Source organism: Orcinus orca, chromosome 2 (genome assembly GCF_937001465.1).
Source record: "Orcinus orca chromosome 2, mOrcOrc1.1, whole genome shotgun sequence".
NCBI lineage: Eukaryota > Metazoa > Chordata > Mammalia > Artiodactyla > Delphinidae > Orcinus > Orcinus orca.
The window spans coordinates 65,727,671-65,748,696 of NC_064560.1; the positions used below are offsets into that span (position 1 = coordinate 65,727,671).

At 44.5% G+C, this 21,026-nt stretch overlaps 1 protein-coding gene across 1 annotated transcript in view; it reads right to left on the reverse strand.

Moving 5' to 3' along the window:
- AGBL1 (AGBL carboxypeptidase 1) overlaps window positions 1–21,026 on the reverse strand; it is a gene marked incomplete at its 5' end in the record, with an annotated part of 714,342 nt that overhangs the window by 603,034 nt on the left and 90,282 nt on the right. The window contains one exon of the mRNA XM_049707013.1: window positions 7,173–7,381. Coding sequence (XP_049562970.1) covers window positions 7,173–7,381 — 209 coding nt within the window. The remainder of the gene's footprint in view (window positions 1–7,172; window positions 7,382–21,026) is intronic.

The window sequence follows — 21,026 nt, forward strand, 5'->3', positions numbered from 1 at the left end:
AGACTAAAAGACAGCCCTCAGAATGGGAGAAAATATTTGCAAATGAAGCAACTGACAAAGGATCAATCTCCAAAATTTACAAGCAGCTCTTGCAGCTCAATAACAAAAGAACAAAAAACCCAACCAAAAATGGGCAGGAGACCTAAGTAGACATTTCTCCAAAGAAGATATACAGATTGCCAACAAACACATGAAAGAATGCTCAAAATCATTAATCATTAGAGAAATGCAAATCAAAACTACAATGAGATATCACCTCACTCCTGTCAGAACGGCCATCATCAAAAAATCTAGAAACAATAAATGCTGGAGAGGGTGTGGAGAAAAGTCAACCCTCTTGCACTGTTGGTGGGAATGTAAATTAATACAGCCACTATTGAGAACAGTATAGAGGTTCCTTAAAAAACTAAAAATAGAACTACCATATGACCCAGCAATCCCACTCCTGGGCATATACCCTGAGAAAACCATAATTCAAAGAGAGTCATGTACCACAATGTTCATTGCAGCTCTACTTACAATAGCCAGGACATGGAAGCAAGCTAAGTGTCCATCAACCGATGAATGGATAAAGAAGATGTGGCTCATATATACAATGGAATATTACTCAGGCATAAAAGGAAACGAAATTATTTGTAGTGAGGTGGATGCACCTAGAGTCTGTCATACAGAGTGAAGTAAGTGAGAAAGAGAAAAACAAATACCGTATGATAACACATATATATGGAATCTAAAAAAAAATGGTCACAAAGAACCTAGGGGCAGGATGGGAATAAAGACGCAGACCTACTAGAGAATGGACTTGAGGACATGGGGAGGGGGAAGGGTAAGCTGGGACAAAGTGAGAGAGTGGTATGGACATATATACACTACCAAATGCAAAACCGATAGCTAGTAGGAAGCAGCCAAATAGCACAGGGAGATCAGCTCGGTGCTTTGTGACCTCCTAGAGGGGTGAGATAGGGAGGGTGGGAGGGAGGGAGACACAAGAGGGAAGAGATATGGGAACATATGTATATGTATTCACTTTGTTATAAAGCAGAAACTAACACACCATCGTAAAGCAATTATATTCCAATAAAGATGTTAAAAATAAATAAATAAATGCTATTATTAAAAGAGGAAAATAAATGTTACTTAGCAGCCCCCCCCCAAAAAAAGAATGCTATTTCCCCTTCCATGTACTCAAATAATACCAATCAGGTATCCTGAACCAACAGCAGGAAACACTCTCCAAGGAAAATAAATTCGTTGAGGCTATTTTATCGCTGGGACTGGTCAAATAGTTTTAAGTGCTTACTGAAAATTATGAGTATCGGAAAAAGAGAGAACTGAGCATGGAGGATGAAGAATGGTAAGGTGGATGACTGATCAGAGATAATGCTCTAAGCCTCAGCCTTAGCAGATAGTGAGCCAAGTCCAAGCCAGGGAACTCAGTCAAAACTGCCAGCATTTTGGAGGCCAGGTCTGACTATGATTGCCATTGGTACTATGGCTGATGATGGTAACAGTGTAATGTTTTACTTGGTGTGGGATGGTGCAGGTGGAAAGCAGGTGAAAGGATGGAGTCAAGTCCAAGCGTCCTGTTTCGATTGGGCCGCACCATGAACTGAATTTGGGGGATGGAGGGAGTATTAGTAATTACAGAAACCTAGGCATTAGGGATAATGTTATATCTGGTGTCTGCTCTACTCAGGGGAAAACATTTATGAATTTAAAGATGATCGTTGGGTCCAAGTTAATAGGAATGCCTAGATCCTTTGCCAACATTTTCCTGGTGTTAATGGATCAGGACCAGGGCTAATGTGAGGCAAGGAGGTGTCCCGGACACAAAATTTAAGGAGGCACTCACTCTCAGGCTCCTGCGAGTGCAGGGTCAGCACCTGTGCTGTGTATCATAAAATGACAAGACTCCAAGAAATAGGATTCCTGTGGACCAATGTCTCAGAATTGGAGGCAAAGGTGAGATTTGTAGGCTCACTCTTCCCATGATTCCCAATAACCCACCTGCTACTTGGAAAAGACGATAAAATACAAGAGTGCTTAAAATATTCAATTCACATTTAACATCTTTGCATTAGCTTTGGGATGACAAATACCCTACTTTCATGATACATATGCACGACAGAGTAGAGCACGCAGCTCAGATCCCAGAGCAAGACTACCTGAATTCAAATCCTGGGCTGATGATTGCTAATTACTGTACAACCCTGGCAAGTTACTACACCTCTCTGTGCTGCCGCTTCCTTATCTGTAAAGAGGAAATCATACCAGAACCTCTCTCGTAAGGTTGTGTCTGAATTAAATGAGTTACAGGTAAGGTGAGTGCCTAATAGTAAGCATTCTGTAAGCTTTAGCTAGTAGGATGCCAGGAGGCATCATTAGGGTCATAAAACCGTATAAGAATCTGAAAAGAGGACCTTAGGAGACCACTGCTAATTCAGGGCAGAGTCCTAGCACTAATCCCCACAGTAAAAAAATGAGACATTCTAGTGGAAGAGGAGCCTGAGGAAGAAACAGGAGTCCTGGGTTTAAGCTCTGCTTCTCACGAGCCAAAGCCATCAGTATCTCCTGCCTCGGCTCCCACAGTCTGACTCCTCCCCTTGCCCTCCTGCCTCTCCCTCCTTCTCTTGTGCCCTTGGAGACTCTCCTCTCCAAAGGGCAGCCAGAATGATCCTTGAAAAGCATAAATCAGTTTGAATGGGTGTAGAGTTTCAGTTTTTCAGGATGAAGAGTTTTGGAGATTAGTTATACAAGAGCTTGAAGCTATTTACTACTGAAATGCACACTGAAAAATGGCTAAGATGGTCAATTTTATGTTATATGGATTTTGCCACTATTAAATTTTTAATGAAAAATAAAAAGCATAAATCATATTGTCTCCCCTGCTTCAAACCTAAAAAAAAAATAAAATCTGAATTCCTTTTCATGTTCTAGAAAACTCTACATGATCTGGTCTTCCCAAACTCTCCAAATCTGTCTTCCCCCTTCTTTGTACCTGCTTAAAATCTGATGGAATAAAACTCAAATTCCTTATCATGGTTCAGTATGCTCTAGACACTCTGGTCCCACCTATGTCTCCAGCTTCACATCATTTCTCCCCACTTTTCCTGCCCATGCTTCTGCCCCACCCCCGACCCCACCACCTGAGGGCCTTCACATTTGCCTTTTTTACCCTCTCCCTGCAGCCCTCATATCAGACCTTCACAACACTGGTTCTTTCTTGTCATTCAGGTTTCAGCTCTGAAGATCACTCTTCCATGACAGCCTTAGAGTGGCCCCTCTCCTGCCTCTCTCTCCAGAAACTCTCTGAACATAGACGGGCATATTCTAAGGTCCAGAACAGATGTGGTGTAGCTTCAATTTAGGACTGTCTTAGATGGAAACACCTTTGGTTTGGGACCTTCTGGTTCACTCTTGTCCAGGTCTTTCCCTCTTGCCTGACTCTCCAGAATGTCTTAGTGGCTCCACTAGTTGTACACTGCTTTCCTCTCCAGTCTGTACCTCCTGGCTAACTCCTCGCACTTCTGTGCACAAAGCAAGTTTTTCAAGCGCTCTGCTTTGACTCAAATGTCAATGACGTCCTTCTCGAAGCCTTCTCTGGTCAGCCAAGACCACCCAGAGCTCTCCTTCCTCTGCATGGCTTTGCCAGTTCCACTCTGGCATCCCACTTGCTGCCTATACTGCAGTGATCCTGATTTCCCCTGTAGGACAGCAGGTGTCCTGAGGAGGATGGGAACTCTAATCACCTTCCTCTTTGAACTCCCTACCTAACCCCAATACCTTTCACAAAGCGGAAGCTCAGGAAACATTGACTGAATAAACAGTAAATGATCTCCAATTACCCTGACCTCCAGAGTACCGAGCTCCTGATTCCCAAGTGGGTGACATTCCCTTTAGGACTCAGCCCTTCCTTCTGTAGATCCACAATGCTGGGGTAATCAGTCCTGTGGACAAAAAGGGTCCTGATGAATCAAGACCTGGCCTGCCATGCTTTCTGAGCATATGACAGTAGCTGCAACTTTTTCAAAGGCTATCAGAGTTCATTCTAGTGGTTCTCAAAGTGAGGGTCCCAGACCAGCAGCATTAACATCAACTGAGTACTTGGTAGAAATGTAGAATCAGATCTACTCAGATCTAATGATTAGAAACCCTAGGAGCGGGGTCCAGCTATCTGTGTATTAACAAGCCCTCTAAGAGATTGTGACACACCGTCAAGTTTGAAAACCACCAATCTTGGCAATGTTTTTGGTCTCTGAAGCTGTTCTAGCTCCAGAGAGTGGCCCCTTTACCTGATTATTTCATACAAGTTTGTTCCACCTGCAATTACCCCTTTCTCCAAATTGATAACGATCTCAAACTGTTTCAGGGCATCCTTGCAGGGGTTTGTTTTTAACGTTACATCCAAACTGTCAGCCTTCCTTCTCCTTCCTCATACAAAGCTCCAACAAGATCCTGTTACGTTACACAGCAGCCTCACTGCATTATGGACAATCTGATCCTCTGAACGTTTAAAGGATGCTCAGAGGAAAGGCTGTGGGACCCAGGAAACAAAGAGGTGGGGTTATTGAGAGAGAATCACGGCAAGCAGTGGCCTCAGCAGGAAGGCAAAGAACAATATGATGGGCAAAGTCTGTGGGAAGGACTCAAAGAGAGTTCTTTCTCAGTCACTCTCATGCCCGGTAGGCTTGCAATTACACCACAAGCACCGATAAAAATAGTAAAGGACTGTGGTTTTCAAAGTGTGACCCAGACCAGCAGTATCAACATCACTTAGGAATCTGTTAGAAACACAACTTCTCAGGACCATCCCCGACCTACTGAATCAGAAACTCTGAGGATGGGGCCCTTGCAGCCATGTAGGTGGCTTTGATCACACTTAACTTAGAGAACCTCTGGTCCAGTGGACAGAAATACGGACTGTTGAGTAAGACCATCAGTTTCAAATCCTTTGAAATGCTGAAATCAGAAAGTCTGCATAAACTGCTATGCCAGCCCTAAGCTATAGTAAGCATTCAGGACAAATCTCATTCTCTCGTCCTCTTCCTCCTTCCTCCTCCTTCTTCCTCCTCTTCTCCTTCATTTTCATTGTCATCTCCATCAGCTGCAGCAGCAGCACTAGAAGCAGCATAATTTGCAATAGCTACTGAAATGACATCCCTAGATCCAAGGTTCCCCAGTTGGCCATCCTGTGACTCACACATCTTCTCTGGCAGGAGAGGGGAGAGAATGGATGGGCAGCTCTAACTCCAGTACAGCTGCAAGGGCATCTGTGCTCAGAGCACTCAGCCCGCGTGCTGGGAAGCTTTTCAGGCAGGAGAAACCTGGCCACCAAGTGCAGATTCTGCCTCTGCTCACATCCTGCTTCCATTCCCAACAGTAATTGGAGGCCAGGAGCTCATTGTAAATTTGCTTAATTGAGCAGTTGAGGTCTTTATTGTCCTGCTGAGGAACTGCTTATAAAAGCCTGCTTCTGGGCTCACAGCCCCTTTCATGCCTGTGCTTCACTTGGTATTTTCTCCACTCTCTTCTTGTCATTGACCCGTACCTCTGGGATCACCATCTTTTCCCTGTATTGCTCTTTTAATTGTTTTTTTTTTTGGTTTGTTTGTTTGTTTTTTTAACACAGATCGGAAAAACAGTCAATAATGCAGAGGGCGGGGGCGGAGGAGCTGGCTAAAGCACACGAGCCAGAGCTGGGGGATTCTAGGCATCAGCAATACGCGGGGAGTTTCACGAAGGCTGGGAGAGATTCGAGATCTGGGGGACACAGGCTTACAAAGTATGGTGAAGCTTGGAAAAATTCAAAGCACTTCCTCATCCAGAGGAATAGAATGGAAAATGTAGCTATTTCATGACCGAGAAGCTCTGAAAGCTGTAATGATGGAGAGAAACCCAGAGGCGATAGCAGACAGAAAATTAGATATTGGTTTGCAGTGCAGTATTATGTTATTGTTTAGAGGAGGGGAAAAAAGCTTTTCTAAAAAAATGGTTAGAGTCTACAGATGCCGTGGTTGGAAAACGGCACTCTCGTTGACCGCTTCATTACCTCAGATGTACTCAGGTACAGAGAAATTGGAGGGTGTCCAGAGAGAAGCAACGAGACCAATGAAAGTAGTGCAGAGACTGACTAATACGAAGACAGCAAGGAACATGATGTGTGTGAAACACGGCTGCCTTGGCCCCAGGAGAGGTTTGGTGAGCAGATGATGGGTATTTGGGAGATACTCACATCATCCATGGAGAACGTATAGGTAGCCTCGCATGATGGTGTTTAAATTAGCCCTAATCAAGTGAAATTAAGGAATTTATTATTTGGTTGAAATCCAGGAAACCCTAGACACTTATTCCACTGGGGTGCAGGTAAGTGACAGCCCTTATAGGTGCCACTCCCTTTGCCTGGGATGCTCTTCCTCTTAAACTTGGCATGACAGACTCCTTCAATAATTCAGGTCTCAGCTTAGGTGTCACCTGCTCAGAGAAGACTTGACCTCTCTAAGAGAAGAACTTCTCCCTGCATATGTAAAGGTCACTGTAGACCTGTGCCCTTCCTCTGTTGATTTCACAGAGCAATATGAAATTATCTTCCAGATTGAATTCTTTGCTTCCTTAGTGTCCAACTCTCTGGTGGAATGCTTGCCCCAAAAGATCAGGGGTCTCGTCTATCATATTCACCACTAGGTCCCCAAAACTAATTATTATTCCAATAACCACTCACACTCATAAAGCAGTTAAGTCATGGCAAGAACGCTGCTAACATAGACATGTCTATGTTAACTTATTCAGGCCACGCAAAAACCTAGATTTTATCATTTCTATTTTTTTTAAGAAGAAGAAACTTGAGTCCCAGAGAAGGTGGGTGACTTTTCTAAAGTTGCACAGCTATAGGTGCTAGGGCTGGGATCTGAAGCCAGTTTCTCTAGCTTTAAAATCAACACTCTTAATCACTGCACTAGCCAGTGTGTACCCAACTAATATGTATTGAATACATGAGTCAATCAGTACATGAGTGAGTGAAGGAATGAGGATTTGAGTCCAGAACATCTGCCCAGAGCAGGAAGCAAGAAACATATTGAGGTTTCCCAACTTTAGTGAAGGTGAGTCCTAAATGACGGCCTTCAGGAATCACCCAGGTGTCATCCAGCTGCAGAGATAATCCCCATGCTGATTACCTGTGTGGTGCTGAAAAGGATCTCCATGCCCTGAGCTGCCCGGAAGGCCTCCCTGCCAGACCGGAGGTTGGCAATATGCCTGAGGCAAAGCAGAAGCGCCCTGCGGATCAGCACGTAGGAATTGGTCATGTCATGGCTGTGCCAGTCCTGATGCAGCCGGAGCAAGATGGCAACATAGCCTCTGTTCACTGCCCTGCGGCTGTTAGACCCTGAAACCAATGGGAAAAGACAATGTCAATCACAGGCTGGCCATACCGGCCTGAGGATGTCCCAGTGTACCTCTCACAAGATACTAATCCATCATAAAGGGAATGATAATAACTTTCCAGTGGAGAAAACTGGCAGATATCACCTTAATCAAGTGACCAAAGTCAACATCAGCAGATAAGATGCCCCGAGAAAGACACACCATCACTTTAGCATCACTTAAGCACCACTTTAGCATCACTTTAGCATCGCTTCAGCATCGTTTCTATGATTTTCCTGCCCCAAAATGCATAACCTAAATGTTACTACGAGGAAAATCAGCAAACCCAAAATGAGGGACATGCTGCAAAATATCCAATCTATACTTTTCAAAAATGTCAAGGTCATGAAAAGCAAAAAAAAAACAAAACAGGAATTGAGCTAACAGAGACTAAAAAGACATGGCATATCAGTATGATATATAATTATAATTTAGATCCTGGACCAGAAAACAATTTTTTTTCTTTTGCTACATAAGGCGTTAGTGACGCCATTGGTAAAATATGAATAAAGTGTTTAGATTAACCCATAGTATTGTATAAATGTTTATTGTCAGATTTTGATAAACTATTATATGTTTATGTAAGTGAATATTCTTGTTTTTACGAAATTTGCCATTGTGAATGTCTATAACATTCTCAAATAGTTCAGAAAAAGGATAATAGTGTGTGGGGAGAGAGAAGAAAGGAGGTGGGGGGAATCCACGGGATTTCCATTCCTCTTTCCTAAGCTTCAGTAGACTTGGGATATTGTCATTTGGGTTGAGCAAACTATAAGGCTTAGGTTGGAAAGGAGAGGACCCTGAGTGACAGACATAATGTCAGGAAGGCTGCCATGTGTAACAGATGCGTTGGGTGTTTTACCTAAAGAGAACGGAAGCCAGATCATCAAGGGGTTGGCTCCGTCCAGGAAGGGAACTCCTCAGGCTCAAGGCTACCCAAGAAGGAGCTGGTCTCTATGTGGTAATGAGCAACGTGGCACCAAAAATATCCAGAAAGAGGTTGGAGGTCCATCCAGCAGGGATGTGAGGACAGGGCTTCCTTACATCTGACAGGGAGCTGTAGTAGCATGCTCTTACAGTTCCCTTCCCCTCTTTCACACCATGACTACCCCTTGTTAGTTGAATGACCCTGCATGAGACCTCCCATGAGACCCCTCTGATGGGTGAATGATTTCTTCATTCTTCCATTATGAAGAAAGAAAGGGGGAAGAATGGTCCAAGATACCTCTCTCAAGAGTCCACATATACCACTTTTCATGTTAAACTCCTCTGCCTACAGGGTTGGCGAACAGACCAGTTCAGGTCTACCCAGTAGATGGGGAGATAGATACTCTCTGGATCCTGGTCCTCTCTACCCCTGTGGACTAGGTACCCCGAAGAACTCTAACAGGCTGACTCTCAGGAACAAACGCCCACATCTTGCAGCTCTGCCCTCTCACGACTGCATTTCTCCATTATCCATACTGTTCATGCTGGTTTATGAGACAATCTATGTTTCTGGCCGAGCATATGAGAGAGAGATCCCCTGAGCTGTAACTGGATAAACAAAATTTCAGCTCCAAGTCAGATTTTTTCCTAAGACCATATAAGTACACATGAGTGAAACAATAACATGGAAATTCAGTGCTTTATTCCAGAAGGGTTTTACATTCCTTTGGGTGAGCTCAGGGTTTGGAGGCCAGAGAAGATCCCCAGACCAGCCGTACTACTTTAGTCTGTTTATGTCAATGGCTTCTTCCTAAGATTTCCTTGGAAAAAGAGTTCCTGTTCCTTAATTTTTAAAAAAAATTTCCGAAACAGATTGGTTTATGTTGAACTGGTTAGAGGATGGGGTGCAGTGGACAGAGAGGACTTCCGAGGACCTTTAATTTAACAGCTCACCTCCACCCCCTTCTCCATCCAAAGGCGCTCTCCATGCCCCCTTGTCTCCATCAGCCCCTCCCTGGCAGCCTCCTGCTGAAGTTCTTATCTGGCCAGTTTTCCTGTGGCAAATCTGCATCCTTGTCCTCTCCAATTTATCCTCTTAAGTTCTACTCTTTCTACCTGCCTTTCCAGATTTTATCCTCCTGAAGTCATATTTGTAGCTAATTCTCAATCTAAAATGTGATGTTGCGCTCTCCTTATTTTTACCCCAGGTATTTCTTCACAGAGGTTCGAATGTTTTCTTTAGTGTAGAGCCCACTGATGCAGCAGATTTTTACATTCATTAAGAAAGAATAAAAAAATGAAGGGAATATGCCAAGATATCAATAGTACTTATGAGGGAGGAAAATATTGATGATTCTATTTGCTTTGGATTTTTTTAGACTAGACTTAGACTTTTCTGTAGTTTTTAATCTCCACATCCTCTGCCATGAACTTTGACAATCAAGAAGAAAAAAGACAGGTTACCCTTTGACAGGAAGTCCATAGTCTATAGGCCATGCCATGTTGTAAATGCTTGTGGGCAGGACAAGCAGTCCCCAGGTTGCCATAGCAACCAATTCACCTTACCCCATCCCTTTTGAAAGTGAATTACCTACCTTGCCCCTGAAGGTATTTGAGAGCGTGATCATATCTATAAAGATGTTTGTCTTTTAACAGGAAAGCCCAGACACCTTCAAGACTCTAAGACTGGATTTCTCATGGGGAATTTCCAGCCCCATGACAGGTTGGTGGAGAAGTGCTTGGTGACCCAGATTATAATACCTGCAAGCAACCCAACGCTTTGCCACTTTTATTGGGCAAAACCAGAGGAAATTTCCATGACTGCTCTTTGTTTCCCATATCTGAGAATTTCATCACCCCTTTTAGAGTAAAGACATAGCTTAAAGTGGAGGAAAAGTGGGAACCTGCAGCAGAGGAATGAGCTGGATGCTTTCACAACCACAGCTCTAGGAATGAGACATACAAATTTGTGCAGACCTCCAAACTCATCTTTACTATCCTTGTGTACCCTTCACTGCCTTGCTGGGCAGACCCTTCAGCTGTCAGCTTTCTTTCTGGAGTCCTTGCACATGGCTGTGACCTCCACTGCTTTCTAGCTGTGTGACCTTGAGCATGTTACTTCACAGCTCTTGTCACTAAGTCTTTATCTAAAAAACAAACAAAACTGATAACAGTCCCTTCCTTGTGGAACTGTTGAGAAAATTAAATGAGATAATATATATAAAGTAGATAGCTCATGCCTGGAACGTAATAAGCACTCAATACCTGTTGCCTATTATAATTGCCATCATCAACATGATAAGCATCATCTATTTACTATTCCAACTCCGCCTCTGTAATTTTGGACAACAAACCGCCAAATGTTCAGGACATGAACAGATTCCTTTGGACAGCCTCACGCAAGAATAGTAGCGCTAGGATCACATAGTTGTTGATCTGCATTTTGGCTCTATCATTTATCAGCTGTGTAACCTTGTTTAAGTTACTAAGTCTTTCTGGACTACATGTCCATCATCTGCAAATATTAAAGCAAGATAAAAGAGAGATAACTAAAGCATCACCCTTATAAGTCCATTATAAGGAATGAATGCATAGCGTAGCAGCTGGCATCAAGTATGTGCTCAATAAATGATAATCCCTTCCCCATAAGGATGACATTCAAACTTCAAATTCACTTCACTATTGAGAACAGCACAAGGAAAAGTTTCAAAATAAGTAAAATTTATAACCACAGTCCTTCAATCCCCGTGTAATGTAATCGATTTCTCATCCCAAATGCCCACACATCTTACATAGCTGCCTATCTGTCCTTAGACACCCCAAACATACATACCGAGGACCATTCCCCCACGTTATCCCAGGAGCCCTTACAGACAATGTCCATAATGTAGAACTTTTTAGTTCCCCTCTCTGACCAACTTTACCCGAGTTGGGTCCCATTACACTAAAGCTTTTTTAGAAGACTGGGTAGTGCTGTAAGATCCTCTTGATTGACAATGGTTAAGTGTTTAATAACTCACCCTTGCTTTTGATAAGCACATACACGAGTAAGAATAAATACAAGGATTCGAGGCTCTCATCATTCTTAAGAACAGAAATCATCTTCAGCCACATAGCATAGTAGGACATCACTATCCAAAGAAATTCTTGCCCAGGAAGATTAAATAGTTTTATTAAACAGATTTATTTCCTTCTGTTTCAGGAACTTCATGAAAATTCATTCATATGAACTATTGACAATTCAGCTAACCCTTTTCAGGACTGTGGCCCCCTTCTCATAAGAGAAGACCACTCAGCTGGGCTTATCAAACATCCCTTCCCAAGGTTTGCCTCCAAACCCTCTCCTCACTGGATCCCCCAACTGAGCAATTATATCACAAACACTGCCTGATCTTCATCAGGACTCCACATGCAAATACCCACCTGGAGCCACAGCACTCGCACCGTATAATATCCCACCCTAGAAATCCCCCTTTGGAGACATTACTACAACCAAGATAATGGTGACCTTAACTACAGCAAACAATCCACTGGCCTCTGCAACAGTGCTCTTTTCAGGGAGTCAATTTAGAAGATGTTTCTGGACAAAGCAGGCTTTTACCAAGACTTCTAAATCATATTACATGAACAATAAGCTGCCTGTTTTGCCACTGTAACACCAGTTACAATTACTGAGTATTTATTTACTGAATGTTTCCTATGTGCTCAGCATTGGGCTAATCATTTTACATGATCATCTCATTTATCTCATGGAAATGCTTGAAGATAAGCATTATTTGCCTCCTCTTACAAATGAAGACACAGAGGCTGAGAGAAGTTAAATAACTTATTCAAGTCCTGAGAGCTTATAAATGGCACGTGGAGAATTCAAATGGAATCCTCCATCTGCCTCCAAAGCTGACAACCCACATCATTATCCCCAGGGCTGGTCTGTAGAGATTACACTGTTTTGCATTCAGATAAAGACCTTTAACAGTTTCCAGGAGAACCAGCTTCTTGAGGAGGGTTTCCGAAAGGCTGAAGGAGATGAAGTCCGAGGAACAGCTGAGGTGCTTGAGGGGCGCGGCTTTCAGCCAGATCGAACCTGGCACGGTCCCTCCGGCCAGTCGCCCTCCTCTGTCTTCTCTGCTCCCTCCCAGGCCCCTAAATTGTGGCGAAAGTTGATTTTTAACAGGAGACTCAAGAAGGTTTAAAGAGCCAAGGGCTTCCCTGGTGGCGCAGTGGTTGAGAATCCGCCTGCCAATGCAGGGGACACGCGTTCGAGCCCTGGTCTGGGAAGATCCCACATGCCGCGGAGCAACTCGGCCCGTGAGCCACAGCTACTGAGCCTGCGCGTCCGGAGCCTGTGAGCCACAACTACTGAGCCTGCGCGTCTAGAGCCTGTGCTCCGCAACAAGAGAGGCCGCGATAGTGAGAGGCCCGTGCACTGCGATGAAGAGTGGCCCCCGCTCGCTGCAACTAGAGAAAGCCCTCGCACAGAAACAAAGACCTAACGCAGCCAAAAATTAATTAATTAATTAATTTTAAAAAAATAAATAAAGAGCCAAATTAACAGCCGATGGTGCTTCGGCTCCCTGGAGGAGATGTTCAGGACCCCTCCTGATGCCCGGCAGGGACCCCTGAGGCCAGCCCGGAAGTCAGGCCCAGTACGTGGGCGCAGGGCTGCCGAGGCAGAGTCCGCTCTCAGCCTCTCCCCGGCAGCTGCTTGACGCTCCTCACAAAGGAGAAGCCTCGCTGTATGTACCCAAACATAACTAATCTTAATGTCATCAGTAACGGAAATTACACTCCATTATCATTAGCTCAAATAAGAATAATGATATGGAATTAGCTTGCAGGTATTTTTTTCTCTTTGTAAAATAGATACTTTTCAGTAAACTTGGCTCTAAAGTAAATTTGGGTTTCAAGCCAATCTTGTTTTCCCATTGACTGCCTTTTGAAAATGAAAGATGCTTTTCCTAAGCTTCAGAAAGAGTGGCTAAGAAGGGTGAGAAACCATCCTTCACAGCATTGTTTTAAATCTAGACTCACCTACTGTTGGTTGGGTTTTTTTTAATCACCAACTGCTTCTAATACCTTTCCACAGATACATTCCCAAGCCATAGAAGTTTCTCCACTCTTGAGAAAGCCTCAGAAGCCATATGTGCCTCTCCCTCCACACACCCAGCTCTTCCTCCGGTCCTTGGAGAGTACCATGTCCAAGGTGTTAGGCTGCAATGCTACAGGGGAAGGGACCACTAACAAATGGGGACATACTCCAGACCAGAACCCCCTGCCACTTCCCTGCATCCCATATGATGAATCAATCTCACCTTGTACTTTATCAATTCTAAGGCATATATTTTTTCACATTTTAGCATTTCCAGAATTAAGATGCTTCTTACAATGATGATGTTTCAATGACAACTGGCAGCATTTTTTCGCTCTTCGTGGCACATAAAAATTGGAGCATCTTATAGTCAATGACATCCTAGATTTGAGGAAGTAGGATTAATTTTTCAATATTTAGTTTGAGAATTCTCTAAAAGGAGCTTGTTCCCAGCAAGAAATGATCACTTGAGAGGTTTGCTCAGCGTATGGGAATAAGCAGAGACAGTTTGTCCTGAAAGCCAGATCTTGCTGTGGCTAGGTATGCAGTGAATTATCAGCTAAAACCATACTCATACCCTCTAAACTCCAGGAACCACCATTCACTCATTCAACAAACACACTTAACAACTACTACGTGCTAGTATGTGCCAGGCAGTATTGTAAGCACTGGGGATATTAGAGCAGGAAATGAGATGCATAAAGTCTCTACTCTTAGGGGCTTGCATTCCCATGGGGGAGCTGGGGAGACCCTCAGATCCAAATAGGTGCACACACACACACACACACACAAATTAGGTAACTTCAGACAATGACGAGTGCTACAGTGAAAATCAAATAATGATTCTAGAGGGACTGGTGGGGCTGCTACTTTAGATTGGGTGGCTGGGGCAACTTTTCGAGGAGGGGGCATTAGCACTGAAACCGGAATGTAGGAAAGAATCAGGCTGCAGAGATCCGGGGACAGAAAATTCTAGAAATCTGGAGAGCAGAGCAAGTAGAAAAGCCCAAATTTGGTGAGTACAAATAACAAAAAGTCTGGAAGCTAAAGCCAGGTGAAGAAAGTGAGGGGAGAGCAGTAGGGCAGAGATCAGAATGCGGGACCCCCACCGCTTTGACATTCATCACAGTGGTTTGTGCAAAATCAGGTGGGCAGGGGGCGGGCGGATATGTTGGTCAGATTTTCTCACTCTCCTTTTTGTTATTTGTTTTTGACATCTCTGCAAGAAAGCCCTTAGGAATGATCATCTTTGCCTGGACCTAAAATTTCCCAGGAGTTTTCCTATCCATCCAGAGTTTTCTTTTGAGTGTAGATTCTTGGTCGGGAAAGAAGCACCTGCTAAGCCCTAAGACGAGCCCCAGTCCCTTCTGGGTCATTGTAGGTAACCTTCGTCCTAGTTTCATTTCGCCATTTCCACTGTCTACTCATCAGAAGGCAACACTTAAAGAAGAAAGCCAGGATTTATACCTGGAAGAAGAAAGACAGAGCACTTCCCCACCTGCCTTTCTCCGTCAATGGATGAGGGAGACACCTGTCTGTCAGTGGCGTCGCCTGCTTCTGGCCAGAGTACAGACAAGCAGCGTGGACTACAGGAAAACAAATCTGCACGTGCAAACATCACGTGCAAATCGGTTCACACTGCATTATGCTTCCAGGCCTTGAGCATGCACAGAGCAAGGTAAAGGGCTCAGCCCCTGTGCTCCTGGCCTGCTGCCCTTTGGCCTGATGTCATCCAGTAGCACAGCACTGAAAAGTCCCGAAGCAAGCGTGAGCCTTGCGCGTCCTCGTTTGAACTCCACTCCTATCCCCCGTGGTCCTTCCAGTGCCCCTTCCCTACCGCCTGGAATGTGCCAGCAGCAGCCTCCTACTTGGCCCCCATGCCTACCCTCCACTGCCCAACACATCTTATTTAAATGCACACTCTGATGCTGTCATCCTCTACTCAAAAATGTGACAGCTCAGGGAAATCCAGAAGATCTGGGGATGCCAACAGGGGCCTAATGTTCTCTGGGTCTCCTTGTATGGGCGTAGCAGTTGCCAGGCAGTCTGTGTGTCCCTGGGATTACGGGGAGGGGCTAAGGAAGAGGCTGAGCGGGGTCTCTGACCCCTGATGCCACCAGAGCAGCTCCACCATCAGCTGTTTACATGCAATGGCTCTGCCAAGGTTTTCATTTAAAATTTAATACCTAAAATTTATTTCTTTAAAGTAAAAATACAAGATTTGAAACCCTCTGGTAGTGAAATGAAGGTATGGATTTCAGTCCCATTGTGCCAAGTACACATCATGCAACCTTGGGCAAGTCAGCCAACCTCTCTGAACCTCAATGTTTTGTAGAACAGTTTCCCAGCCTGGAACTATGGACATCTGAGGCCGAATATTATGTCGTAGGGTCGGGGGCAGCTGACCTGTGCATTGTAGGATATTTAGCAGCATCCTGCCCTCTACCCACATGATGCCAGGAGCACCCACACCCCCTGCAGATGTAGCAACCAAAAATGTCTCCAGACCTTGTTAAATGTTCCCTTGGGACAAAATCACTCATGTTGAGAACTGCTGCTCTAGAAGAGTTAAATATTTACCTGTCTTGCAGGACTGCGGTAAGCATTAAATGAGATAATATATGAAAAAGTGCTCTGCAAACTGCTATTATTAGAAGTCTGTAGGAAGCATCTGACTTACATCCTGACATAAACAAATAATTGTACAGTCAATCCTGAATGGGATGAGGAAGCTACTGTGCACTTTCAGAGCTCTGAGATGTTTATGTTTTTGTCTATCTCTTTAAATCTTTGTGATACCTTATCTTTGTCAATCCATAGCCAGTCATTCATTATGCCAGGGTGACACGAGTTCTAAAATCCAGAACATTTAGAGCTCAGCAATCCTGGATGTTAACCCCTGATTCCCCAGAATGAAAACAAAATATGTAAGTGTGTGTGGATTAACCTTCTAGAGAGTAAGAGGTTTGAGCTTTTAGCAAACACACACGAACTTCACACATGAGCCTGAGCTTCCTTGAACACATTCACACTGTTGTCAAAGCAACATCATGGCCCAAACCTACAGGCAGATAGATAATCAGGCCAGAGGGAAAGCCCTAGAGATAGAACCAGGTATTTAGGGCCAGAAAACAGGATAGCCTGGTTAAAACACAGCAGCCTGCTTAGTTGTGAGAAGCAGGATTGGCTGCAACCTTATTACAACAATGTTTTTGGCAGACAACAGTTTATGTCAAGCAAGGAAAACACACCACCACCATCCACAGTTCTTTTAGACCCCGTGTGGGTGCCTGGGAACATCCTGGCCATCTCGGGAAGGTAGTGCACCATCTTGCCTATACTAACAACCATTGTAATTTCCACCGGAAGCTGACCCTTCTCATTTAATTAGGTGCAGTTTAATTGTTTAATCAGGCCTCTTAATCCCAAGAGACTCAAAAGTTACTTGACTAAGGCTCAAGGATGAAGATGACAATTTTGCATCTCTCTCTGAGTCAAACTTGACTAGCTCTTCCTTAGGACCACCACATAGTAAAAACGAGCATGTGTTCCAAACCTCCTAAAGGATGCATCAGCCCGTCTTTAAGTTATAATCTCTGAAAATTTACTGAGCTCTGAAAGTGTCCCATGAGAATATTTATTACAGAGGTTTTCAAACTTGATTCTTTCGAGCCCTGAGGAACTTCCATGGAAGTTTCTCAGCATCAATCACGAGCCAGGGAAAGAAGAGGTGAAAAGGGAAAGGCCAGGCTGTGATTCACTGGGGTCTCCCACTTCTGCTCCCGTTTCATCTGCTTTAGATGTGTCATCTTCTCAGAAGATTTCTTTAAAAAAAAAAAAAGTTTCTTCTACTAAAGCACCCTCAAACCACTCAACTTGTACAGCCCTCCCAGTCTTGGAAAACCACACTGAAGTCAAGTACAATGACAAAGAACTAATTTCAGGTCCCATGCCCATCAGCCAGGTCCAGGTTTCCTGACTCCATGTGGAAGGTGAGACTCATCCTTGAAATAGGAAGATTTTCTGCTCTGAAGACAGTCACAACTGAGATTGAATTTCAGCTCTCCACTTACCATTCATGGGATCTTGGGAAAAAAATCATTAACCTCTCCTAACTACAACTTCCTTGTATGTAAAATGGGAATATAACGTGCCTGGCAAGTGCCAGTGCTCTGTAATTAATAGTTATGATCATTATTCCCTGAAGGTACTCTAATAAACAATAATTCTCTTATCACTCCCCACCTTCCTGCCCTCTTCCTTGAGGGATCGCAGAGAACAGTTCATGAAACATATTATCAAATGGGATGTGGGATGCCTGTGAACCATGGGAAGGCAGATGGGCATCTTCCTTAAGTCGTGCCTTTGGCCTTGGCAGCAAAGGTGAGGAAGATGCAGGTTATCACAAGGGTTCAGGGGAGATGGGGAAAAGTAACTGCAGGATTCTCTGCTCTCTACCAGAGGCAGCCCTCAAAAAAGCTGCGCGAGATGCGAGATACTCCCCACCCTCGGTAAGTCCCTCTCAATCCCGCTAACCTCACTGGGAGTGCAACAAATTCCAGCAACTTTTCCAACACCGGGCTTGGGCTCCGCTCACCCTGCCTCCTCCCAGCTCCCTTAAATAATGGCTGAGCGAATGCCTCCGGGACCATCTTCAGCTAATTTCCTTCAAGACATGCAAGCTGCTAACGCTGGGAAGCACAGATAGTGTGGAATGGCAAATATGGCCAAAATTATATTAAAATAACCTCCTGATAAACAAATTACTCACCGAAAATAAATATTGGACTAGCGCGGCCAAGATAACTAGAAGAACAGCACCACCACATGGCAGGAAGAGGAAGTACATGAGCTGCGGTCTGTGGCCAGGGACGATCAGTCCCCCCAACTAGGGGGCCTGACAAAGCCAGCAGGGAAAGGGAAGGAGCAGCTGTAATCCTTCCCGGCCCTGTTCCCTTCTCCTCTCACTCACCCCGTCATTCATCAGCCTCGCCTGATGCTCGGCCTCACAGCAGAGACTCTGGCCCTTCGCACAGCCATGTTGGTGTGTTGGGCACTTCTCACTGGGTCCCCTTCAGATGCTTGTATGGGATGGACCGTGTGACGCTCTTTTCTAAACTAAATGACAGATGCTCCCACCACACACACACACACACATACACACACACACAAATCCTTCTAATACTTAGAAAGTATTTATTTAGCTTCCTTTCAGATTTTGATCTTATCTTCTTTGGGCTAAATAAACCTACCCTTGTTCATCTCTCCTTGGTATGCACAGAGCTCAGGTCCCAGGGTCTACAGCAGGTAAGCTCTGTAGCCCAACGTCTCCAGGCCTCAGTTCCTACACCTGTGAAATGGTGATGATGATACCCCCTTACTAGGCACGTACATGCAGTGGTATATACAGTGGCTGACACGCTAAGCAGTCGATAAATGGTACATGTCTGTGTTGTCATTTCAATCCCACCGTGTGACGAATGTAGTTTGCTAGTCTGCATTCATACAAGGTCGATCACAGCAGTCCATCCCAGTGTGACAAATGCAAAAATCTAGCAATATTACTTGAAGCAGATTTCTGGATCATCACAGAAATATAGGGCTTGCTTCTCCAGAAGTTATGATGGCAGAAAGGACGTCGGGTCTATAATCACACCACAGTTTGATTCTTTCTGGGGACAGGAATTGGGCTGGCCTCTTCATTAAGGCATATCGAAAGCAAATGTATGAGGCTTAAGTCACGAAACTGGAATCCTTCTTTAGTTAACATTAGTGTGTTAGAGGTTCTCTGGGTACAGCTCAATGTGAGGTGTGCAGTCTATGATAGGGACCCCAGTGCCCATGGAGGTAGACCCTGCAGGGAAAATACGTGCATACGTACACAAAAATGCATACACACAAACACATATGCAAAAATATAGGACTCACTGATTACAGTATAGTTAGTTCTTAGTTATAGTTAGTATATTTATAGTTAGTATAAATATAGTGAAAAGGTTTAATTGGAAACCTAACCCTGGGCAGAGATGGGGGGTTGTCAATACCCTTGACAGAGACATTTGTGCTGAGACAAAAGAAAGAACCAGTGTTAGCTAGACAGGAAGCCTTCCTTCCAAGTCTCAGAGATCTAGGTGGGTCACTCCCTCTCTCTGGTCCTCAGTTTCCCTGTATGAAAATGCGAAGAGGGGTGGATAAGACCATCAGTTTTCTGGGATCTGACAACAATTTGTATTTTAGTCATCAAACTCACTAAGAGACTAGATCTTAATTATTCCAACCACTAAAAAGAAATGATAATTATGTGACGTGACAGAGGTGCAAATTATTGCTATAATAGCAATATAGCAATATAGATGTAGCAAATCTATAATGTAATCTATAATGTAAATCTATAACATAAATGTGTTACATTTACACAATATTAAGTGTCAAATATATTTCAATTTTTAGAAAGGTTAGTAGTTTTCTGAACGTGTCTCAGGGCCACCTTAGGGGAGAATCATTGGGAAATGGACAGACAGTGCTCTGAGTTCTCTACTCAAAAAAAAAAATGTTTGACCACCACTGCACTAAGCAACCTCGAAGGTCTTTTCCAGCTCTAATGGTCTGACTCCATGGCCCTCATCTGGAAACTGAAGGGGAAACACTCCGTGGGCAGAATCCTGGGGCACCAGGCGTGTCCAGGCAGCCTGGGAAGCCAGGAGGACAGATTTCAGGCCCCATGGGAACACAGATTGTACATGTGAGCCCTGTGAAGTCTGTGCCACCCTACGGCTACTGGTGTATGTCAGAAGTTCAAAGGAATCACACTGCCAACCATCCTAAAACATTGATGCCATTCTGAGAACTCCTTAGAGCTCCTAGAATTCCTACAAAAGCCTCAGTTGGGGTTTTTCAAACATGGCCCCTTCTCTGACATTTTGCTGTAGAGCAACTATCTGGCCACCAAGTCCTCCAGTCCCTACACTGCTGATTGCCAGGCCATAGTAGAGGACCGTTGAGAGCTTGAGGTGTCTGTCCATAATCAGGACTCTAGGCGCCAGAATTCCCCTCCTTCCTATACCCCCGCTAGCAACAGGCTGCGCTGTCCCCATGAGCCAGCCGGGCAGAGCTTACCGAGGAAGAGACCAGAGAACCTCCTCTTCCTGCCAAACTTCCCACTAGCTTCCTTGCATTTCTCCCTCCCTTCTTTCTTCTCTGTCTCCCTCCCTTTACTAACTTACATTCCCATTCCCAGCACCCTCCCCATTGCCCCAACTTATGCAAGCTCCCAGACTTCTCTGAATGCTAATGCTGAAGTTGGAGAGTGGTCTGAAGTAGACCCATCATACCCTTATTAAGATGTAGGGATGTAGGGCCTGAACCAGAAAGTGCTTCAGGTCTTTCCTTGTTGCGAGAATGTGACTTTTTTTTTTTTTTTTTTTTTTTTTTTTTGCGGTACGCGGGCCTCTCACTCTTGTGGCCTCTCCCATTGCGGAGCACAGGCTCCGGACGCGCAGGCCCAGCAGCCATGGCTCACAGGCCCAGTCGCTCCGCGGCATGTGGGATCTTCCCGGACCAGGGCACGAACCCGTGTCCCCTACCTCGGCAG